At 42.8% G+C, this 18757-nt stretch overlaps 1 protein-coding gene and 1 pseudogene across 2 annotated transcripts in view; both read left to right on the forward strand.

Moving 5' to 3' along the window:
* LOC144888216 (uncharacterized) overlaps positions 1–8520 on the forward strand; it is a 117765-nt gene extending 109245 nt beyond the window's left edge. The window contains exon 4 of the mRNA XM_078767447.1: positions 8199–8520. Coding sequence (XP_078623573.1) covers positions 8199–8485 — 287 coding nt within the window. The 3' untranslated portion in view covers positions 8486–8520. The remainder of the gene's footprint in view (positions 1–8198) is intronic.
* Positions 8520–13222, forward strand: LOC144888675 (sterile alpha motif domain-containing protein 9-like; annotated as a pseudogene). The gene has a single exon (XR_013621209.1). The product of XR_013621209.1 is annotated as a sterile alpha motif domain-containing protein 9-like (transcript).
* The last annotated feature ends 5535 nt before the right edge of the window (positions 13223–18757 follow it).

Here is an 18757-nt window from a genome sequence, read left to right on the forward strand (position 1 = left end):
GTGTGTATGGTTGTTTGAGCACTCCGCCACTGGTAGTCTGTCGGCCAGGTGAGGCCGCAGGTAGGCTCTGGGAGCCAGGTAGAGTCAGTTGAGATAGAGTTCAATGGGGCCTGAGGATCCGAGAAGGAGGACCCGGGTAGCCCGATGCCAAGGTGGGCATGGAGGGGGTAAGTGCCAGGGAGGGCCTTCCCCAGTTAGGTTAGGGTTGAGGAGCTAGGCAAGCTCGGGTGGCGACGTTCAGTGGCGGAGGTGCGCAGGTAAGTAGGACCTGCTAGGGGAGCCACACGACCCAGCCCTGAAATTGTGCAAGGGCACAGGTAGAAAAAATCGGGGGAGTGAGACCCCAAAATGGTGAGCACCACAGACTGGTCAATGGGAATTCGGTTCTTAGAACTGCATAGTGTAATGAGGGCCAATGGATTGGCAGGGCAAGACCCCGTGTAAAGTTAAGTGTTAATGTCATTTACAAGATAGTTAGGATGAAAGTCTCTTTGCACCATTCGCATCCACTCACCAAGGTGATAAGCCTCCACACCAGGTTTGCACAAATGTTTGGTTGGAATGGAAGACGCATCATGGCGGAGTTTGACATTTTACATGATTCCATCTCTTCCTCCTGAGGAGGGATTGATGATGAATTTGGTTTAGGGGAGATATGGGAGACAAGACGGTAGCGACGAATGTGTAAAGTTGTAAATTGTGTAAATACGGGGAGGGGCCAGGGTAGTGCAGGTGACATGGGGGGTGATGAACACTAGGGACGAGCTTTCTCAGCCCTTCATGTTGCATTGCCTTGCGTTTATGTGTACCCTTGCGCCCTTACCCATTGCTAACCTCGGCTTGTCTTCCTTCCCCGCTCATGGACCATGGTCTTTTGTGTCCGAGGGGAGTGTGCAGGTGCCACAATTGTGTGCCCGCACCCTTGCTGCCTGCCTGCCTGTACTGGTACACCACTTATGGACCACACGTTCTGTGGCCTGGCACCAATTATGGACCACACGTACTGTGGCCTGGCACCTCTGCTGGGACAGCCCTTTGCTGCCAGCATGCTGGCTTGCGGACCACTGTGTCAAGTGGCATCATGCCATGCAGGTGGACCACCTGAGTTGGCCCTGCTGGCCAGAAATAAATAAAAAAACAGACGCAGTTTGTGCCTTTTTATTTAAAAAATAACAGCAAGCAAGAAGACAGCCAGAAACATCGGCCCAGCAGCCAGCCCAGCAGACAAGCAAGGACAAGACATCATTGATTATTTTAAAATGTTTGTTTTTGTGCCTTTTTCATGGATGGTGCTTTTTGTGCATTTATGGTGCATTGTTGCTTATTGGTGCTTTTGTTTATTGGTGCATATGGGTATGGTGTATCGGTGCAGTGCAGTGCAATGGCTTTCCTCTTTTCAAATGTTTCTGCTTTTTCCCACAAAAGACAGGTCCTGGGTGCAGTGTAAATAATTAATTAACTAGTCTTGTAAATAATGCTCACCACCGGCTAAATGTTTAGTTTCAGAACCATTCCGCAATTCGGTTCGTCTGTGGGCGTGAGTCAGTTAGGTAGGATGCAAAGCAGCAGGCGGGACATATTGAGTGTTTTAAAATTGTCGCACTTAGGGTGTAGAGTAAAAGTAGAGGGTCACCACACCTAAGTGCCACACTAATGTTAAAAGATATCCCTTTTGTGTCGGCTCGGGCCGAGCCTGGAAAAAGGGAGGGTGCAGTGTTACGGTTTTAGAACCTTCACTTGTAAATAATCTCTTGTAAATATCCCCCTTATTAAATGATTAAAAGTAGCACCCTAATTAGTCCACAAGCAACACGTAGGCCACCATAGGAACTTTAGTTATTTCATTATTATGTGTTTTACATAAGGCCATGTTTCCAATAGTTGAATCTGCGCTGCATCAATTAAATAAGATCCCATTCCGGTCATTGTGCGGCTTCCCTCTAAAAGCGCCGCTATTAGCCATGCGGTCTGGCTCGAGGAAGAAGGGGGCGGGACGCCAAGGACAAGGTGTGGCCTGTCAACAAGCCGTCAAAGGCGTGGCCAGTAAGCCCCGACCAGCCAACCAGGGCTGAGGGAAGGTCACTGGCGGGCGTGGCTTTGTGGAGCGCGGAGTGATACTGGATCGCGTGATATAAGCGAACGCGAAAGCCCTTTTACGGACTCGACTGGACTCGACTCGCTGGCGCTGATTAACACGGACTTTGAGCGGAGACGGACTTGCATTGAACAGCGCAGAAAGACTCTTTTGAGTGGATTGGGACTGTGCAGAGAACTCACTTTGAACGTGTATGGACCTCTGGATCTTGTTACGGATCTTGGAGAGGCGGTTTGAGGACGTTCAGTGGCGGAGACGCATTTATACGAGTCCGATTGAGGAACGCATACGTGCGAGGCATTCCCGTCCCCCCGCTATACGTAAGGTCCACTCGCGGTCAACGACACACAGAGTGCTGCCGGCCTGCTATCCACCGCCACCACGGTACGAGTTGGAGCTGGACCTCATCGCCGGACCCTCTACCTGGACCTTCCACCCCACCAGCTACAATCCCTGTGTGAGTCTGTCTGTTTTTCTGGGGTCCATAGAATAAGACTGTTTAAGATTGCCCTGTGTCTGCTTCCTCTTCTTCTTCTTTGTACATCCTTTCCTTTCCTTTCCTCTTCTTTTTGGTTTGTAAATAAATTGCCTTGTTCTTTCTTGGTTTTCCCCAATCCGATCGCATCCGTCCTTTCTATCCATTGAATACCTGTGGCACAATTACGGCCGCTACAATCGGGTTTAGTCCCTTGTTAATGGCTCGGGTCGCGGATTGCTAACCGCTCGGAAATTTCCATCGTATCCGTGGTCCGAGCAGGAGTTATTTCCCTGCTTTACGGTCGGGTTGTTAAGTAGGTATTTGGGACTCCATTGACCAATGACCCTAGCCAATACCGACCGGAAGGAGCGTTATAACTCCTAAGGACTCGGGTCGGCCAGTTAAAAAGACAAGGGGATTAACCCCCTCTTGATTAAGGGGAGCGCCGACCCACGAGATCCGTAACAATATTTTTTTGGACAATTTTATTGTATTTCACTTTGATGGAACTGAACTCTTTTAGTCCTTTCACTACTTGTTCTAGGTCTTTTCAATTCAACTGAAATTTGATTTGATTGAGACTGAAGTCAGAAAACCACCAAAAAACAAACAACAACTGAAAATGAGACTGCAGTAAACGCTTGGCAAAACATCTTAAAGGAAGATACCAATAGTTTGGTGATATTATTGGGTCACAGGCTCGATGCAGTTATTGCATGCAAGCGATATGCAACCAAATACTAACTATTATACTACTTTAATTTACTTTAAGTTAATCTGTTCTAATACTTATGCCTGCCTAAAACGAGGGGAATGATCATTAAAAATCCTATTGTTCTACAATGGTGAACATGAATGCATGAAAATATCTTTCATGAAATTATCATGAAATTAGCATGAAAAATATCATGAAATTATCTCTCCATTCTCAAGACCGAACTCTCTTATCTGTCTCCCTCTTCCAAATCCTGGTGGAGTCTGGTCAAATCTGTTTCTGGTGTTTGTTCCCCCTCCATCCCCTCCCTCACCTCAAACGGCTACACGGCTGACTCCGCACGTGAAAAAGCTGAATGCCTCAACTCTGTGTTTGCCTCTAAATCTTGTGTCCCAAACCCATCCCTCTCTGTACCTACCGTATCCAGTCGTACCCAGCTGCTCCTGGACTCTGTGTCCTTTCCTCCTGACAAGGTGGAAAAGTTTCTGTCAACCCTCGACTCTGATTCTGCAACTGGACCTGACGGCATCAGCCCACGGGTCCTAAAATCCTGTTCTTCCACTTTTTCACTCCCTCTCTCTGTTCTCTTCACCCTCTCTTTTGCTCAAGGTCATCTGCCATCTGCTTGGAAATCAGCCAACATCACCGCTTTGCACAAAAAAGGTGCAAAAACAGATCCTAGCAACTACAGACCAATAAGCCTTCTCTCAATTATCAGCAAAGTCATGGAATCCATCATTGCTTCGGATATGAAATCTTTCCTCTAATCCAATGGCTTGATCTCTGATCATCAATTTGGTTTCAGACCTGGTCACTCTACTCTGGACATGCTGCTTCTGCTTTCTCAACAATGGATGGAGGTCCTCAATGCCAAAAAGGAAATTAGAGCTGTCTCCCTAGACATATCATGTGCCTTCGATACGGTCTGGCACCCCGCTCTGCTCACCAAACCCTCCTCCTTTGGTATCCATGGAAATCTCCACGCATGGCTGGCGGACTTCCTCTCTAGTCGTAGTCAACGTGTGGCCCTGAATGGGTTTCTCTCATCTCCTCTTCCTGTTCAGGCTAGTGTTCCCCAAGGCAGTGTTCTGGGCCCTGTGCTTTTTCTGGTCTTCATCAATGATCTCTCTGACTCTCTTGAAAATCCTCTCTATCTCTTTGCTGATGACTCTACTCTCTGCCGTTCCATTCCTCATCTAGAGGGGTCAATATCTGGTTGAACCCCAAAAAAATTGATACAAAAGGTTTTTCAATGGATTCTGGTACCATTGGGCATGCTAAATAACATACTAAAAAGCTAGTAACATCTGACTTCCGGAAAGGGGTCATTTTCAAGATGGCGTCCAAGATGGCCGCCGGGAGCATAAAATGGCCATATCTCAATTATTATTCAACCTAGAAAGGTGGTTTTGGTGTCTAACCCTAGGTTTTAGGGCCAAAGGAATCCAATTGAATCAATAAAATTACCATCAGTTAATTATTTATTGACAAGTCCAAGATGGCATCCCAAGGTGACATCCTGATCCACTTAAATGGCTCTGTCGAATAGTAGTCAACCTAGAGAGATATTTTCAGTGTGTATATCTAGGTTTAAGGCACACAGGAAATCATCAAAATTACTTAAATAAGCACAAAGTAATCAGGTAATCCAGTAAGCCAGGTTTACCAGCCCATTAGGCATTTGTTGTCTTATACAGTTAGTCGCTCTTCATCGTCATCCTCCGACTCACCAGCTAATGAACCAAGTGTGTGTTGGGATGGTGATGAATTGGAAAGTGGAGGGGAGTGGAGGCATCTCTTCTACACACCACTACACTGATTGGAGAAGATACTGATCTCCTTGTCTTACTCCTTTACTATGTGCAGGGAGACAGTAAGAGCCTTTATTTCAGATCAGACAAGTCCAAAGCTGATGGCAGTTTTAAAGTGTATGACATCAACCGTTTAAAAGAAATCCTCGGACATGACATGTGTTCTCAGTTGATATTCATCCATGCCATGACTGGTTGTGACACGACTTCTCGGATTTTTGGTGTTGGCAAAAAGACTGCTTTCCAGAAGCATGTAAAAGGAGACCCTGTCCTTCGGTCTTGTACCAACACATTCACCATCCCAAACCAGACCACAGAGGTGATCGATGACCTTGGATGCCGAGTAATGGCTGTCCTCTTTGGTGGCAAATGCAAAGATTCCCTTGCAACAATGCGATATAACACCTTCAGCAAGAAGGTTGTCTCTGCTTCGTCTTTTGTAACACCCGAACGTCTGCCCCCAACTGAATCTGCTACCAAACTTCACTGTCGTACAGTGTACTACCAGATCATGGTGTGGATGGGTAAAGAAGAGGGTATGGATGCCATGAAATGGGGGTGGAGCCTGCAGGATAATCAGTTTGTCCCACTTATGTCAAGAATGAACGCTGCTCCAGACAATCTCTTGAAGGTCATTCATTGTAACTGCTCCACTGCCTGCAAGACACTCCGCTGCTCTTGTAGACGATATGGACTACCATGTACTACTGCCTGTGGACCGTGCCAACTTGAAGAATGTGACAATCCACATAACAAGTTTCTTCCAGAGGAGTCGGAGGATGACGATGAATAGCGACTAACTGTATAAGACAACAAATGCCTAATGGGCTGGTAAGCCTGGCTTACTGGATTACCTGAATACTTTGTGCTTATTTAAGTAACTTTGATGATTTCCTGGGTGCCTTAAACCTAGGTATACGCACTGAAAAAATCTCTCTAGGTTGACTACTATTCGACAGAGCCATTTTAGTGGATCAGGATGTCACCTTGGGATGCCATCTTGGAATTGTCAATAAATAATTAACTGATGGTAATTTTATTGATTCAATTGGATTCCTTGGGCCCTAAAACCTATGGTTAGACACCAAAACCACCTTTCTAGGTTGAATAATAATTGAGATATGGCCATTTTAAGCTCCTGGCGGCCATCTTGGACGCCATCTTGAAAATGACCCCTTTCCGGAAGTCAGATGTTACTAGATGTTTAGTATGTTAATTAGCATGCCCAATGGTACCAGAATCCATTGAAAAACCTTTTGTATCAATTTTTTGGGGGTTAGGTGAGTTTTTTTCATATATTGACCCCACTAATCCCTCAGATCGGCAGTCTGCAGCCTCCTCACTCTCTGCAGACGTGGACAAAATCACAGACTGGGCAAACAAGTGGAACATGTCTTTCAATCCTGACAAATCTCACACTCTTACGATGTCTCTCTGAAAAGACCGACTGGACAACCCTCCCATCCACTTTCTGAATAATCCTCTCCAAGAAGTTCTGTCACTCAAGCTTTTGGGTCTCACTATCTGCCATGATCTTTCCTGGGAAAATCACATTTCAAATCTGGCCTCCAAAGCCAGTCGCCGACTGGGCATCCTCCGACGTGCGAAGTCCTTCCTTGGCACACCTGAGCTCCTCACCACATACAAGGCTTTCATCCGCAGCTCAATGGAATACTGCTGCCTCACACCTAGCACGTCTTCACGCTATTGAAACCAAAGCATTCAGAATCATTGGAATCTCCCACGATGAAGCTAACTCCAAGGGCCTTTCACTCACTCACCGCAGGCAGGTTGGTGGTCTTTCCGTCTTCGACCGACTCCTCTCCGCTCTCTCTGGGCTCTGTCCCCCAAATATTCCTACAGGTCGCACAAGATCTGCCTGCAACCCTCTTATGGTTAAACTGCCAAAATCAAGACTCTCTGCTCACTTTCTCTCCTTCAATCCTCTTTTCTCCCACCTCTGGAACAAACTCCCTCACTCTCTTCAATCCCACTCCTCCCTCCAGGTCTTTAAAACAGCTGTTCACCACCATCTCTTATCTTCCCCCATCCAAAACCTTGATCTTTTCTACCCCTGCTAATTTCACCTAAAATCCACTTTTTTGAAATACCACTTCTGTCCTGGAAGTCCTTGGTGTCCTTGTGTTTTATACTTCTTCCCCCCCCCCCCCCCCGCCCACGCCTCCACCCCCCAAGCCCTCTCCCTCCCACACATCTGCCGATGTCCCTGCCCTCAAATGTTGCGTTTGTGTGCTTTCCTCTCTCCCCATCTTGTCTTCCGCTCCCTCTTTTTATATATTTTGTTTGTCTGATTTGTTTGTGAAATAAATGTTAGCTCTCTCACGAGCCTCGATTCTGTATTCCAAAAAAAAACCCAAAAAAAACAACCAATATATATAAGCTGATCTTCTGTGCTATTGCCTCGTATTCATCTTTTGATCTCAAATCCAAATTTCTTGAGTGTATAGCAATAACAAATTTGACTTCACTGTTCGAATACTTATGGAAGGCACTGTATTTACAAAATTAGGCTACTCACATTTAATTGAGAATGGCAATTACATGAATTTTCCGTGGGATATATCTCGCGAGGTTGTGAATGGGACTGAAGGAAGTTTGGATAATTGTTCTCGTGAGAGATTCTCGTTGCTACCTAGATTATGAATGGGGTGAAAGGAGATGTTGGTAATGTGGAAAAGCAGGTTATGAAGAGGTAGGAGTAGGTGAAGTTGGTAAGTCTAATAAGATGTCGTACATTACAGTTTGGGAGATGGTTTGTTGTTCACCATAGGAGATGGCATCAAACGGCATGTGTAGCCATGGAGGCAGCCATTCCCTGACTCCCGACGATCAGTGCAACCCATTTCTCCGCCCTTATAGCTATCCCCTCAGGAGAGACTTTGCGACAGAGCATGCGTTGCCTGCACAATCCCAGAAAACACCACTTAGTGTTTATAACATTAGATCTGAGCCTTGTCTGTTGGGTAGCTAATCTATACGAGTTGGTGGTTAATTTTGTTTTGAAAATGTGATGTGGCTCTGGTACTGGCATGATGAACCAAGCGTCTTTTCTACATCTCAGCCTGTTTTCTTTGGCAGGCCAGAAAACAAGATCTGGAGCAGGAGAGGAAACATCAGCTGTTGCTGACCAACAGTCCCTGCCTGCAAACATGAAGGACTGGGACAAGAATGACGTGCAACATTGGCTGATGACTGAGGTGCGAATTGACCAAGAGGACATCAACAAGTTATACAATGAAGAATGCCAAGGTTCATTACTGGAGATTATGAATGAAGGTGATCTGAAAAAGTTTGGACTTCCTCTTGGTCCAAGCTTGATTTTGATAAAAAAAACGGGACATATTCCTGAAACAAATGGGAGCTAAAGAGAGAGAAAAAGCAAAAAAGAGTGGAAACAGTCACAAGCTTAACAAGCCAGAGAAGTCAAAAACAAGGGAGTGTTATACATATAAACAAGAAGGATTGAATGAGAGCACAGATGATGACAAAAATGGAAGTGGTACCTCTTTAGTGGGGCCAAGTTCAGATTTCTCGATGGATGAGAATGAAATGTTGGCCTCAAGAACAGCAAAGGTTTGTTCTTCATCGAAGCAGCAAGTCGACAAAAACATTCTTCAAGTTTCCAAAGAAAGCTTAAATTCTGAGATTCCAAGCTCTCGTCATTTCTATTGTTCTCCTCACCCATTTGATAAAATGTATTCTCGACAAAGGTACATTCTGGGTGGTGTCCTGCCCCCAGAGTCTGGCAAATTTAATTACTTGGAGCCAGCACACGAATACAAGCTGTTTGAATGTCTTGGTGCAGATGATGAATCAGAAATGAAGAAATTTTGCAATGAGGTGTTCAGGTTTGCAGGAGGATGCATGAACAGACGCACAAATGGTACAATTCATTTTGGGGTGGGAGATAAGGTGCCTGGAAAGCAAACGTCACTATATGTACATGGGGAAGTGGTTGGTGTTCAGGATGATGGAAGCAGAGACAAGTTTGGAGACTGTTTGAAAAAGAACTTCACCAAGTATTTTGATAAAAATGACATAGATGATGCCAAAGATTGTGTGAGGCCCCCAAGATTTGTTGAAGTGAACTCTCAAGCTTATGTGACCCTCAATAAACAAGTAATTGAGGTTGATATTGTCCCAAAAGGTACAACATGTGGAGATAAAGTATACAACACAAAGCAAATGGTCTTTGCAGGAGGAAAATGGGAAGCTGATAATGGTCATATCTATCTCAGAGATGGAGCTTCCACCACAGACATAAAGGCAAATCAGAATGAAAGAATTCGCATTGATAGCATTATAAAGCTCAACAATGATGTTCAGAAATGGACAAAAGAAAGGCAAAGCAAGGAAGATATGCCAAAGGTTTCAGTAAAGGGGGAAGATGAAGGCAAAAAGTTGGAATTCCTGTTAACAGGAGGAAAAGGCACTTTGGACAATTCACCGTACAAAACACACATTTTGGTTGTAAATAAAGCAACCAAAGATCAGCTGAAAGCTCTTGAATTTGTTGAGGATATTAATTGGCTCGCTGTGTTGGACTTTGATCCAGAATCAAATGCATCAGGTCTTTGCAGCATTGTTCGACCTGAGAAAGCTGTCAACCTTCTCTTCCCTCGTCAATATGTCGAAAATAACAACAAAGACAAAGAAACTATGGTTACAGACTTGCATCTGTACAAGCAAACAAGTTGGATCTTTTGCAATGGACGGGCAGGCATGACTGACAAAAGAGACATGCCAATGGATCCAAGGGAGTTCTGGAAGAAACGCAGCATGGAGATCCGGAACCTCGTGCAGTTTCTTTGCCATGAAGATATTACACGACGTCGAAGAGTTATTGTGGTGTTTCTTGTCTTGTTTGAAGTCCAGGACCCAATTGATCCTTTTATGGAAATATTTTTCAATTTCTACCAGGAATTGGGTGGCCTGGAAGATGTGATGGTCATAACGGGGAGTGCTGAGACTTTTCAAAGTTGGACAAACATTGCAAAGCCTAGGTTGACCGAAGAAGAGTTACAAAATAGGTCAATAAGCAGGTCAAGCTTGCAGCATGTGAACTGTACAATTCAGAAAATAAAGTCAGCCACAAGAAGTGACAAGCATTACTTGCGCACATCTTCTGGAACCGATTGCACATTGAAAGCTGCAGATGAAGAGTTTTTATCAAGTATAAAAATCTTGTGTTCAAATGAGTGTGAAGGCACAGCAGTAGAATTGCAGAAAGAACAATTTGATGAATCCAGAAAGATACGTGAAGAGGCCTTTTATCGAGGTGATAAGGTCAGTCCTTGGAATTTTTACTTTGCAGAGAAAACTGGAAAAGCATTCATTAAAAGAGACCAGTTTGATTCATTGGTGGAGTGTATTGAATTAGCAAAGACAGGTGATGTTGCAGTGAAGACGGTAAATCTTTTCCATCACCCAGGATGTGGGGGAACAACGCTGGCATGGCATGTTCTTTGGCATCTGAAAAAGAAGTACAGGTGCGCTGCTGTGAAAGACAATGAACATGATTACCAAGAGATCAGTAAGCATGTGGTCAAATTGCTTACATTTGGGGAATCTGATCCAGATGTTTACACTCCAGTTGTGCTGCTCATTGATGACTTGGAAGAGTTGGAGAATGTCAATAATTTGGCCAAGCACATTCGATCATCCGTTTACGAGAGTAAAGTCCATTTTGAGACTCCTGTGGTGATCATACTGAACTGCATGCGCTCACAGGACCCAATTGAAAGCCAAAAGAAAAGCATTTTGGAGAGCGTGCATTTGGAGCAGCAGCTGTCAGCAAATGAGAAACACCTTTTTGAAGAAAAACTGAAAGAAATCAAGAAGGAGCATAAAGAAATCGAAACGTTTCTATCTTTCATGATTATGAAAGAAAGTTTCAGAGAAGAGTACATTCGGAAGGCTGTTGGCAACATGTTGAAGGGAATTGAAAGAGAGACCAAAGACACAAAACTGATCAGTTACCTGGCTCTGTTAAACCACTATGTGAAAAATTCCTGCATTTCAGTGTCCAAGTGTGAAGCTCTCCTTGGTGTATCAACAGTGAAGCAATTATTTAGGGGACGAGAAACTCTGGAAGAGGCTCTCAGTTCCCAGGCTAGGTTGCTGCTCATAAGGTTTCTGAAGGATGAAGTGAACGGAACGTATGAGTCGATGAAAATAAATCATCCTTTGGTTGCATTGCAAATCCTGAAGATCCTCGAAGAAGATTTTGCGATTTCGCAAGATGATATTGCGAAAGATCTCTTGGAGGAAGATTGCCTGTTTGAATTAGGAATGGGACGAAGCCTGATTGAGCGTGACGTGAGACGCATGATGATAACAAGACAGCGTAAACAGCTAGGAGATGACAGAAACACTTTGTTCTCACCATTGATTGAGGAGGTGAAGAGCTACCAAGGACCAATTCATGAAAACAGAAGCAAAATTCTGCTCATTGCCGCTACACACAGGTTTCCAAACGATGCATTTCTTGCCCAAGCTCTTGCAAGATACTGTGACATTGAAGAAAATGATTTTGAAGAAGCCAAGCTTTGGGGCAAAAAAGCAATGGAATTGAGTCCACAAAATTCATACATTACCTACAGCAATGGACAAACCTTCAAGCATCAGCTTCAGAAAACCTGCAACCTCGAAGAAATTGAACGTGAAGGACTGTCAGCGCAGCAACTTCAAAGAGCACTGGAGTTGGCAAAGAAAGCATCACATTTCTTCAAAAAAGCCCAAGAACTGGCAAAGAAAGAGGATGATGATTTGAACACTTCTGGATTTTACGGTGAAGTTCAGACATCTTTGCACTTCATCGAATTGCTGAGTTGCAATAAAGTGTTTGACAAAACCAATCCAAATAAGAAGATGACATTGGTGAAGTATCTCAAAGGGGAATGTGATCTCTCAAGAATCCCTATGGGTCCTGATGAGGAGGAAGCAACGAAAGAAACTGTGCAGGTTCTGAAAAGACATGAATCATATCTGCGGAGCTTGCAGATGGGCCTGAAGGAAAACCTGGAGTTGCTGGAAAGCATTCATACATTTTCTAAGGCAAGGGAAAGTGAAAATGAATTGGAAGAAAACAAGAACTATTACACAATAAGAAAGTACTTTCGTCGTTACCTGGACATTTTCATCAGTGACATTGACCTGTCTGAGGGAAAGGCATTGCTGCCAAATACTCTTCCCACAACAAAATTGAGAAAATGAGTGGTGACAGATTTTCTGGTCTTTACAAGCTCTTGCTTTATGTGGATGCAACAGGTGTGGAGGCCATTGTAAAAGAGTATGAAAATATAGGCATAACTACTGCTTCAGCGATCCGTGAAAAACAAAACTACGTTTTTGCTTGTGTCATTCTTCACTGCTTGAATAAAAAATCAAAACACCTGCCTCCTTATCAGCAACTTGTGCTATTGGTGAAAAGCGTGGCGAGGGATGCAAAACAGAAAGACTGGAGTTATCCCGATCCATTTTTCCTTGGTTCCATGTTCTTTTCACCAGACAAACATCATCCCATAAACAAGGATGACATCATTCTCCTCAAAGACTGCACCGAGATGATGCGCCATCTTTATCGTCTCAAGTTTGGCTCCAGATTGCACACCAGACAACCACTGGCCATGTTTTTTCTTGGAAAAGGAGAGGGCTTGAACAGAATTTTACCGCGGGGCAAAATTGACGAAGTTTCAGAGCTGAAAAAGTCAAGAAAGTCGCTGAAAGCTGAGGCAAAGTGGAGAAATCTTGAAGGATCGCAAGGTTCAGGATCTCCTCCTCCGAGTTAATGGCGTAACGAGTGAGGAAGGGCAGCACATCTGTGTGAATTTTGGATTCCCCGCAGGTGAAGACCATCGGCTACAGATCCTAATTCGCCCTGTTCGCAAAGGGCAACTTCGCAGAGGCCGGAGCATCGAGAGAGTTTCCTTTTTCATGGGATTTTCTATGGATGGATTTCTTGCTTATGATGTGCAGGCAATTGGTTAATCTCTGCTGGCAATGGCAGCCAAAACCCTATTTCTGTTTCATTATTTCTACTTCTGAATCATCTGAAATTTTTTGTTTGCAAATTCCATACATAATTATTTTTGTTTGTGGGGCAGAATCTTTCTGTCATCTTTTTTTTTCTTTATTGTTGAGGTAGTTGTGTACTTTAATAATCATGACAGTATATCTTTTCCATTTTAATCTTTCAAAAAGAGGAATTTTTCTTTGAAAATTTGCTCTGGTCTTGATGGGGAATGTCATGTTATGACTGATGTAACTGATGATATATTGATGCTGTTTTTTATTGTAGCTTAAAAAACTTTTCTCCACTCACGGAAGATCGAAGCTCATGGAAGAGTTAGGTGACAGAGGGTATGAACACAAAGTATGGCAGTGAGGAAGCAGTTGAACACAGAAAGACCATCGACCAGAGCGAGAATGAAAGAGGTGGTAAAAAGAGAGGCCACGGAATGTGGTTAAGACTGCCACTACTGCTCTATATGCCAAGATAATTTTCGTGAACTGTCGTGTATGTATGTATATATATATATATATATATATATATATATATATATATATATATATATATATATATATATATATATATATATATATATTATAATAGCCGTAGATGATTCTGTCTGTCTGTCTGTCTGTCTATCTGTTGGGTGTCTGTCCGGGGTGTGGCTTACTCGGTTTGCAGAGTAGCTCCACCCATAGCTCCACCCATTCTGGGAGTGGCTATAAACAAATATCCACCATTTTATTAACTCGCATAGCTTTGAGTCCTGTTTTGTAGGCCCGTGGTGTCTTGCTCTCCCCCAGTTTTATTTCAAATCAAATTCGATAAATCATTTCATTTTTCACAGTCGCTAACATAGTTTTAGACTCGGTTGAAAAAAAACGGGAAGAAAATCCGATGAAAGTTGCCGTTTATAGAACGAAATGAATTCTCAAAGGCCTGTAACTTCAAGGCCATTGAGTCTCTCTCACGCCTTTATCTCCAATCTAACTCACCATATGATTTCATTTTTATCGATGGTTTTACTTTTAGACTCGGTGTCAGCAATAATTGAGAACAATCCACACACGCGGGAAAATGCAGAGATATATTTTTTAAAATCGCGTCATGGTGTATCATACACCGCCCAACATGACACCGCCGGCAATGTGTCGATATATATTAAAAATTCGCTTTTGCTTTTCCGTTATGATATATTACTATTTCACAAAAACGTCAACAATGATGCCGACATATATTTCTTCGTTTTTATTTCATTCAACATATTAGCCGGAAGTAAAATATGTTTCAGGAAATTACCGAGAGATATTTCTTCGTTTTTTTTATTAGTTATGTGCGCATACACTTTAAATAGGTTTATTTGAAATCTTTAATTTTCCACAAACATTCCACACACGCGGGAAAATGCAGAGATATATTTTTTAAAATCGCGTCATGGTGTATCATACACCGCCCAACATGACACCGACGGCAATGTGTCGATATCTATTTTAAATTCGATATATCATTTCATTTTTCACAGTCGCTAACATAGTTTTAGACTCGGTTGAAAAAAAACGAGAAGAAAATCCGATGAAAGTTGCCGTTTATAGAACGAAATGAATTCTCAAATGCCTGTAACTTCAAGGCCATTGAGTCTCTCTCACGCCTTTATCTCCAATCTAACTCACCATATGATTTCATTTTTATCGATGGTTTTAGAGTCGGTGTCAGCAATAATTGAGAACATTCCACACACGCGGGAAAATGCAGATATATTTTTTAAAATCGCGTCATGGTGTATCATACACCGCCTAACATGACACCGACGGCAACGTGTCGATACATATTAAAAATTCGATATATCATTTCATTTTTCACAGTCGCTAACATAGTTTTCGACTCGGTTGAAAAAAAACGGGAAGGAAATCCAATGAAAGTTGCCGTTTATAGAACGAAATGAATTCTCAAACGCCTGTAACTTCAACTTCAAGGCCATTGAGTCTCTCTCACGCCTTTATCTCCAATCTAACTCACCATATGATTTCATTTTTATCGATGGTTTTGGACTCGGTGTCAGCAATAATTGAGAACATTCCACACACGCGGGAAAATGCAGAGATATATTTTTAAAAATCGCGTCATGGTGTATCATACACCGCCCAACATGACACCGACGGCAACGTGTCGATATATATTAAAAATTCGCTTTTGCTTTTCCGTTAAGATATATTACTTTTTCGTTTGATGACAGTCGTCACAAAAACGTCAACAATGATGCCGACATATATTTCTTCGTTTTTATTTAATTCAACATTATTAGCCGGAAGTAAAATATGTTTCAGGAAATTACCGAGAGATATTTCTTCGTTTTTTAAAATTAGTTATGTGCGAATACACTTTAAATAGGTTTATTTGAAATCTTTAATTTTCCACAATATAATTTACTTGCCATTTATCATTTGATGATTACGAGACAAATTCCTCTTGAGGATCGTGACAATTCATGCGCTGCGTGGAAACTTCTATTTCCAAAATGAATGAGACGATCGATGAAGAACGCAGACTTGAACAGGATGCAGCAAGAAAACGAATGAGACGGGCGAACGAGTCCATCGACGAACGTCAATGCAAACTTGCGGGGTCACCCGTGGGAATCCCACGGGCATGGATGTGTGTGACATTTCGACATATTGAGTTAGATGCTGCACATTCATTTTTACAAAATGGTTACTGGCAAGTCATCAGATCCAGAAATGGTGTAAAAACCACCGTTTAGAGGCCATTTTTCCCCGCAAAGCGGGGGTTGGCCTTTTCGGGGACCGTGGTAGTTGTTGTTTTTTTGTCCCCTTTTTGAAGCAATGTTTTACGGCCGGATGCCCTTCCTGACGCCAACCCTTTTTGCCGCCTTCAACGACAAACAGGGAATTACCAGTGAACTGGTACTCAATTAGCCGACCTCGGAAGGATGACAGGCTGAGTCAACCCCCCTGGTCATTAATTCGGCGATCGACCGAGATTCGAACCCAGGATCCTAAGCCGGCACCCTAGCCGCTAGCCCAACACCAGAAATGGTGTCATGAACACAATTTATTTACGCACAAGCACAAAAGCAAGACGGGCCGATTTCCGATTCCGACGGGCGAGACGGGCCGATTTCCGATTCCGACGGGCCGATTTGGAGCAAGAAAAAGAACGAGACGGGAGAAAAAGGAGAGAAACGAGACGGGGAAAGCCGATTGGAGAGGCGAGTGAGGCGCGATTGGAAAGGAGTGTGAGGCGCGATTGGAGAGGAGTGTGAGGCACGATTGGAGAGGAGTGTGAGGCGTGATTGGAGAGGAGTGTGAGGCACGATTGGAGAGGAGTGATTGGAGGGGAGTGTGAGGCACGATTGGAGAGGAGTGTGAGGCACGATTGGAAAGGAGTGTGAGGCGCGATTGGAGAGGAGTGTGAGGCGCGATTGGAGAGGAGTGTGAGGCGCGATTGGAGAGGCGTGTGAAGGATTGCAGAGGAGAGGAGTGTGAGGGATTGGAGAGGTGAGGGATTGGAAAGGAGAGGGATGTGAGGGTTTGGAGAGGAGAGGAGTGCTAGGTGGAGAGAGGAGAGTGTCAGGTGGAGACAGGAGAGTGTCAGGTGGAGACAGGAGAGTGTCAGGTGGAGAGGAGTGAGGGGTCACATATTATGTGAAATAACTAAATTCACACCATTTCTGGATCTGATGACTTGCCAGTAACCATTTTGTAAAAATGAATGTGCAGCATATAACTCAATATGTCGAAATGTCACACACATCCATGCCCGTGGGATTCCCACGGGTGACCCCGCTAGTATATATATATCTCTCTCCGTGAATTTCACTCCAGCTCCTACAATGGATGAAGATATCCTCCCAAAAGATCTTGGATTTATCTTATTAGATGTTGTCATAACCCCATGTACAGCTAAGGCCTTTGTGTTAATGATAATATAAGACAAGGTTAATTTCCTTTTATTAGTTATTCATGTGCAGATTGTTAATGAAGTATTTACTTTTACACAACTGGCATTGGAGCACTGTTCTGTTTCCCAAGTAAATGTTGCAATAGGTATTTTAACTGCTCCATAATCTTCTTTTTTTTAAACCACCCATAACCCAGAGTGGGTGTGTCTTGTGGGTGTGGCTTAATTGAGCCCTCCCCCTCTCTTGGACGCGTAGCTTTGCTGCTTGCGTCCTGTGGGCTGGCTCACCAATGGTCACATGGCCGCATTTAACCTCGTATATAACTACAAGTATAACCTCGTATATAACTACATATAACTACAAGTATTGGACGACCTGTTCATAACGTTCAATGAATGTGATGCTCACAATAGTCTGAGACACAACTACATATACAAGTACCATATAATAAATTTGACAATATACAACTCGATTCTTTATGTGTGTATCTTTCCTATCTTACTCGTTTTTATATTCAACACCCCACATACCGACTACATTTACTCGAACTGCACGAGTTTTTATTTTTTTTTGTTTGATGAAGTAATCTGATATATGTTACAGAATGTGGAAGCAATTTTAAAATTTGTTGCAAATGCAGAAAATACCATTTTACTGTTTTCAAACTCTCATCTATTCGTTTCGGGAGAGAAATATTGTATACCTACTCATAAATGCATGATGTTTTGAATAAGATGAGCATCTCAGACAAATGTTGATTTACACTTGGTATTGGTTACAAAAAAAATCTCAGTAAAATAATTTGCATCGTTTTGCGTTACAATCCTTTAATCCATTCACATCATAAAAATTTCTTGATTTCTTTTTCAAAAAGCAGAAATATATTACTATCGGCATGGCTGCTTATGCATGATCCATTTTTATCTATATCTATGCAATGTTTTCTGCTTTGGTTCAAATTTGATTCAGACCTTTGTTTATAATACTTTATAATACTTTGAGTAATGAATGCGGATTAATAATTTTTGTGGGTATTTGTTTTTACAGCATTGGTCAACAATATCCATGTAATCATGTCTGAACAAAATAAACACCTTGAGGATACAACAACAACAACATGCATTGTAAAGGCCATTTTCCCTGCTAGAGCGGGGGTTAGCCTTGAGGATGTTGAAATTTATTTACAACTTGTTGCAGAATATGTTAATATCGGTGAGAGCATCCATATTTGACTGCGGCAGATCATTAAAAGATTGATGTGGAAGTGTAAAGATATCTCAAGTCGTTTTTTTTTCGAAAAATGATGAGTCTGGGATGGGAATGAGCAAAGTGTTGGCCTCATCAGAGGGTCTGAGGACATTCACCCAAGAAAGCTGTAATGTCGGACATTATGACGTTTCATTCACAGCTGATTTGATGACTTTTTTCTACAGAAAAAAAAAATGTTGAAAATAAGATGAAAGTTTGAAAGTCTGGTAAAGTATACTCTTTTTTTGACACACTAATCAAACGGCACTCAGTAGAATGTATATACCTCCGCCAGATTGAACAATTTACGTTTTGTATCCCACTGATAGGCCGGATCTGGATCCGGACCTGAACCAAAATTAAATTGGCTTGTTCTTGTCGCCTAACCAACTCATCCACCAACTTTTGTCATAATTCTTCCACAACTTTCTGAAATATCAAGCAACACATCGTTTTTGG

This window comes from Myxine glutinosa, chromosome 13, assembly GCF_964187855.1.
Source record: "Myxine glutinosa chromosome 13, kmMyxGlut1.1, whole genome shotgun sequence".
NCBI lineage: Eukaryota > Metazoa > Chordata > Myxini > Myxiniformes > Myxinidae > Myxine > Myxine glutinosa.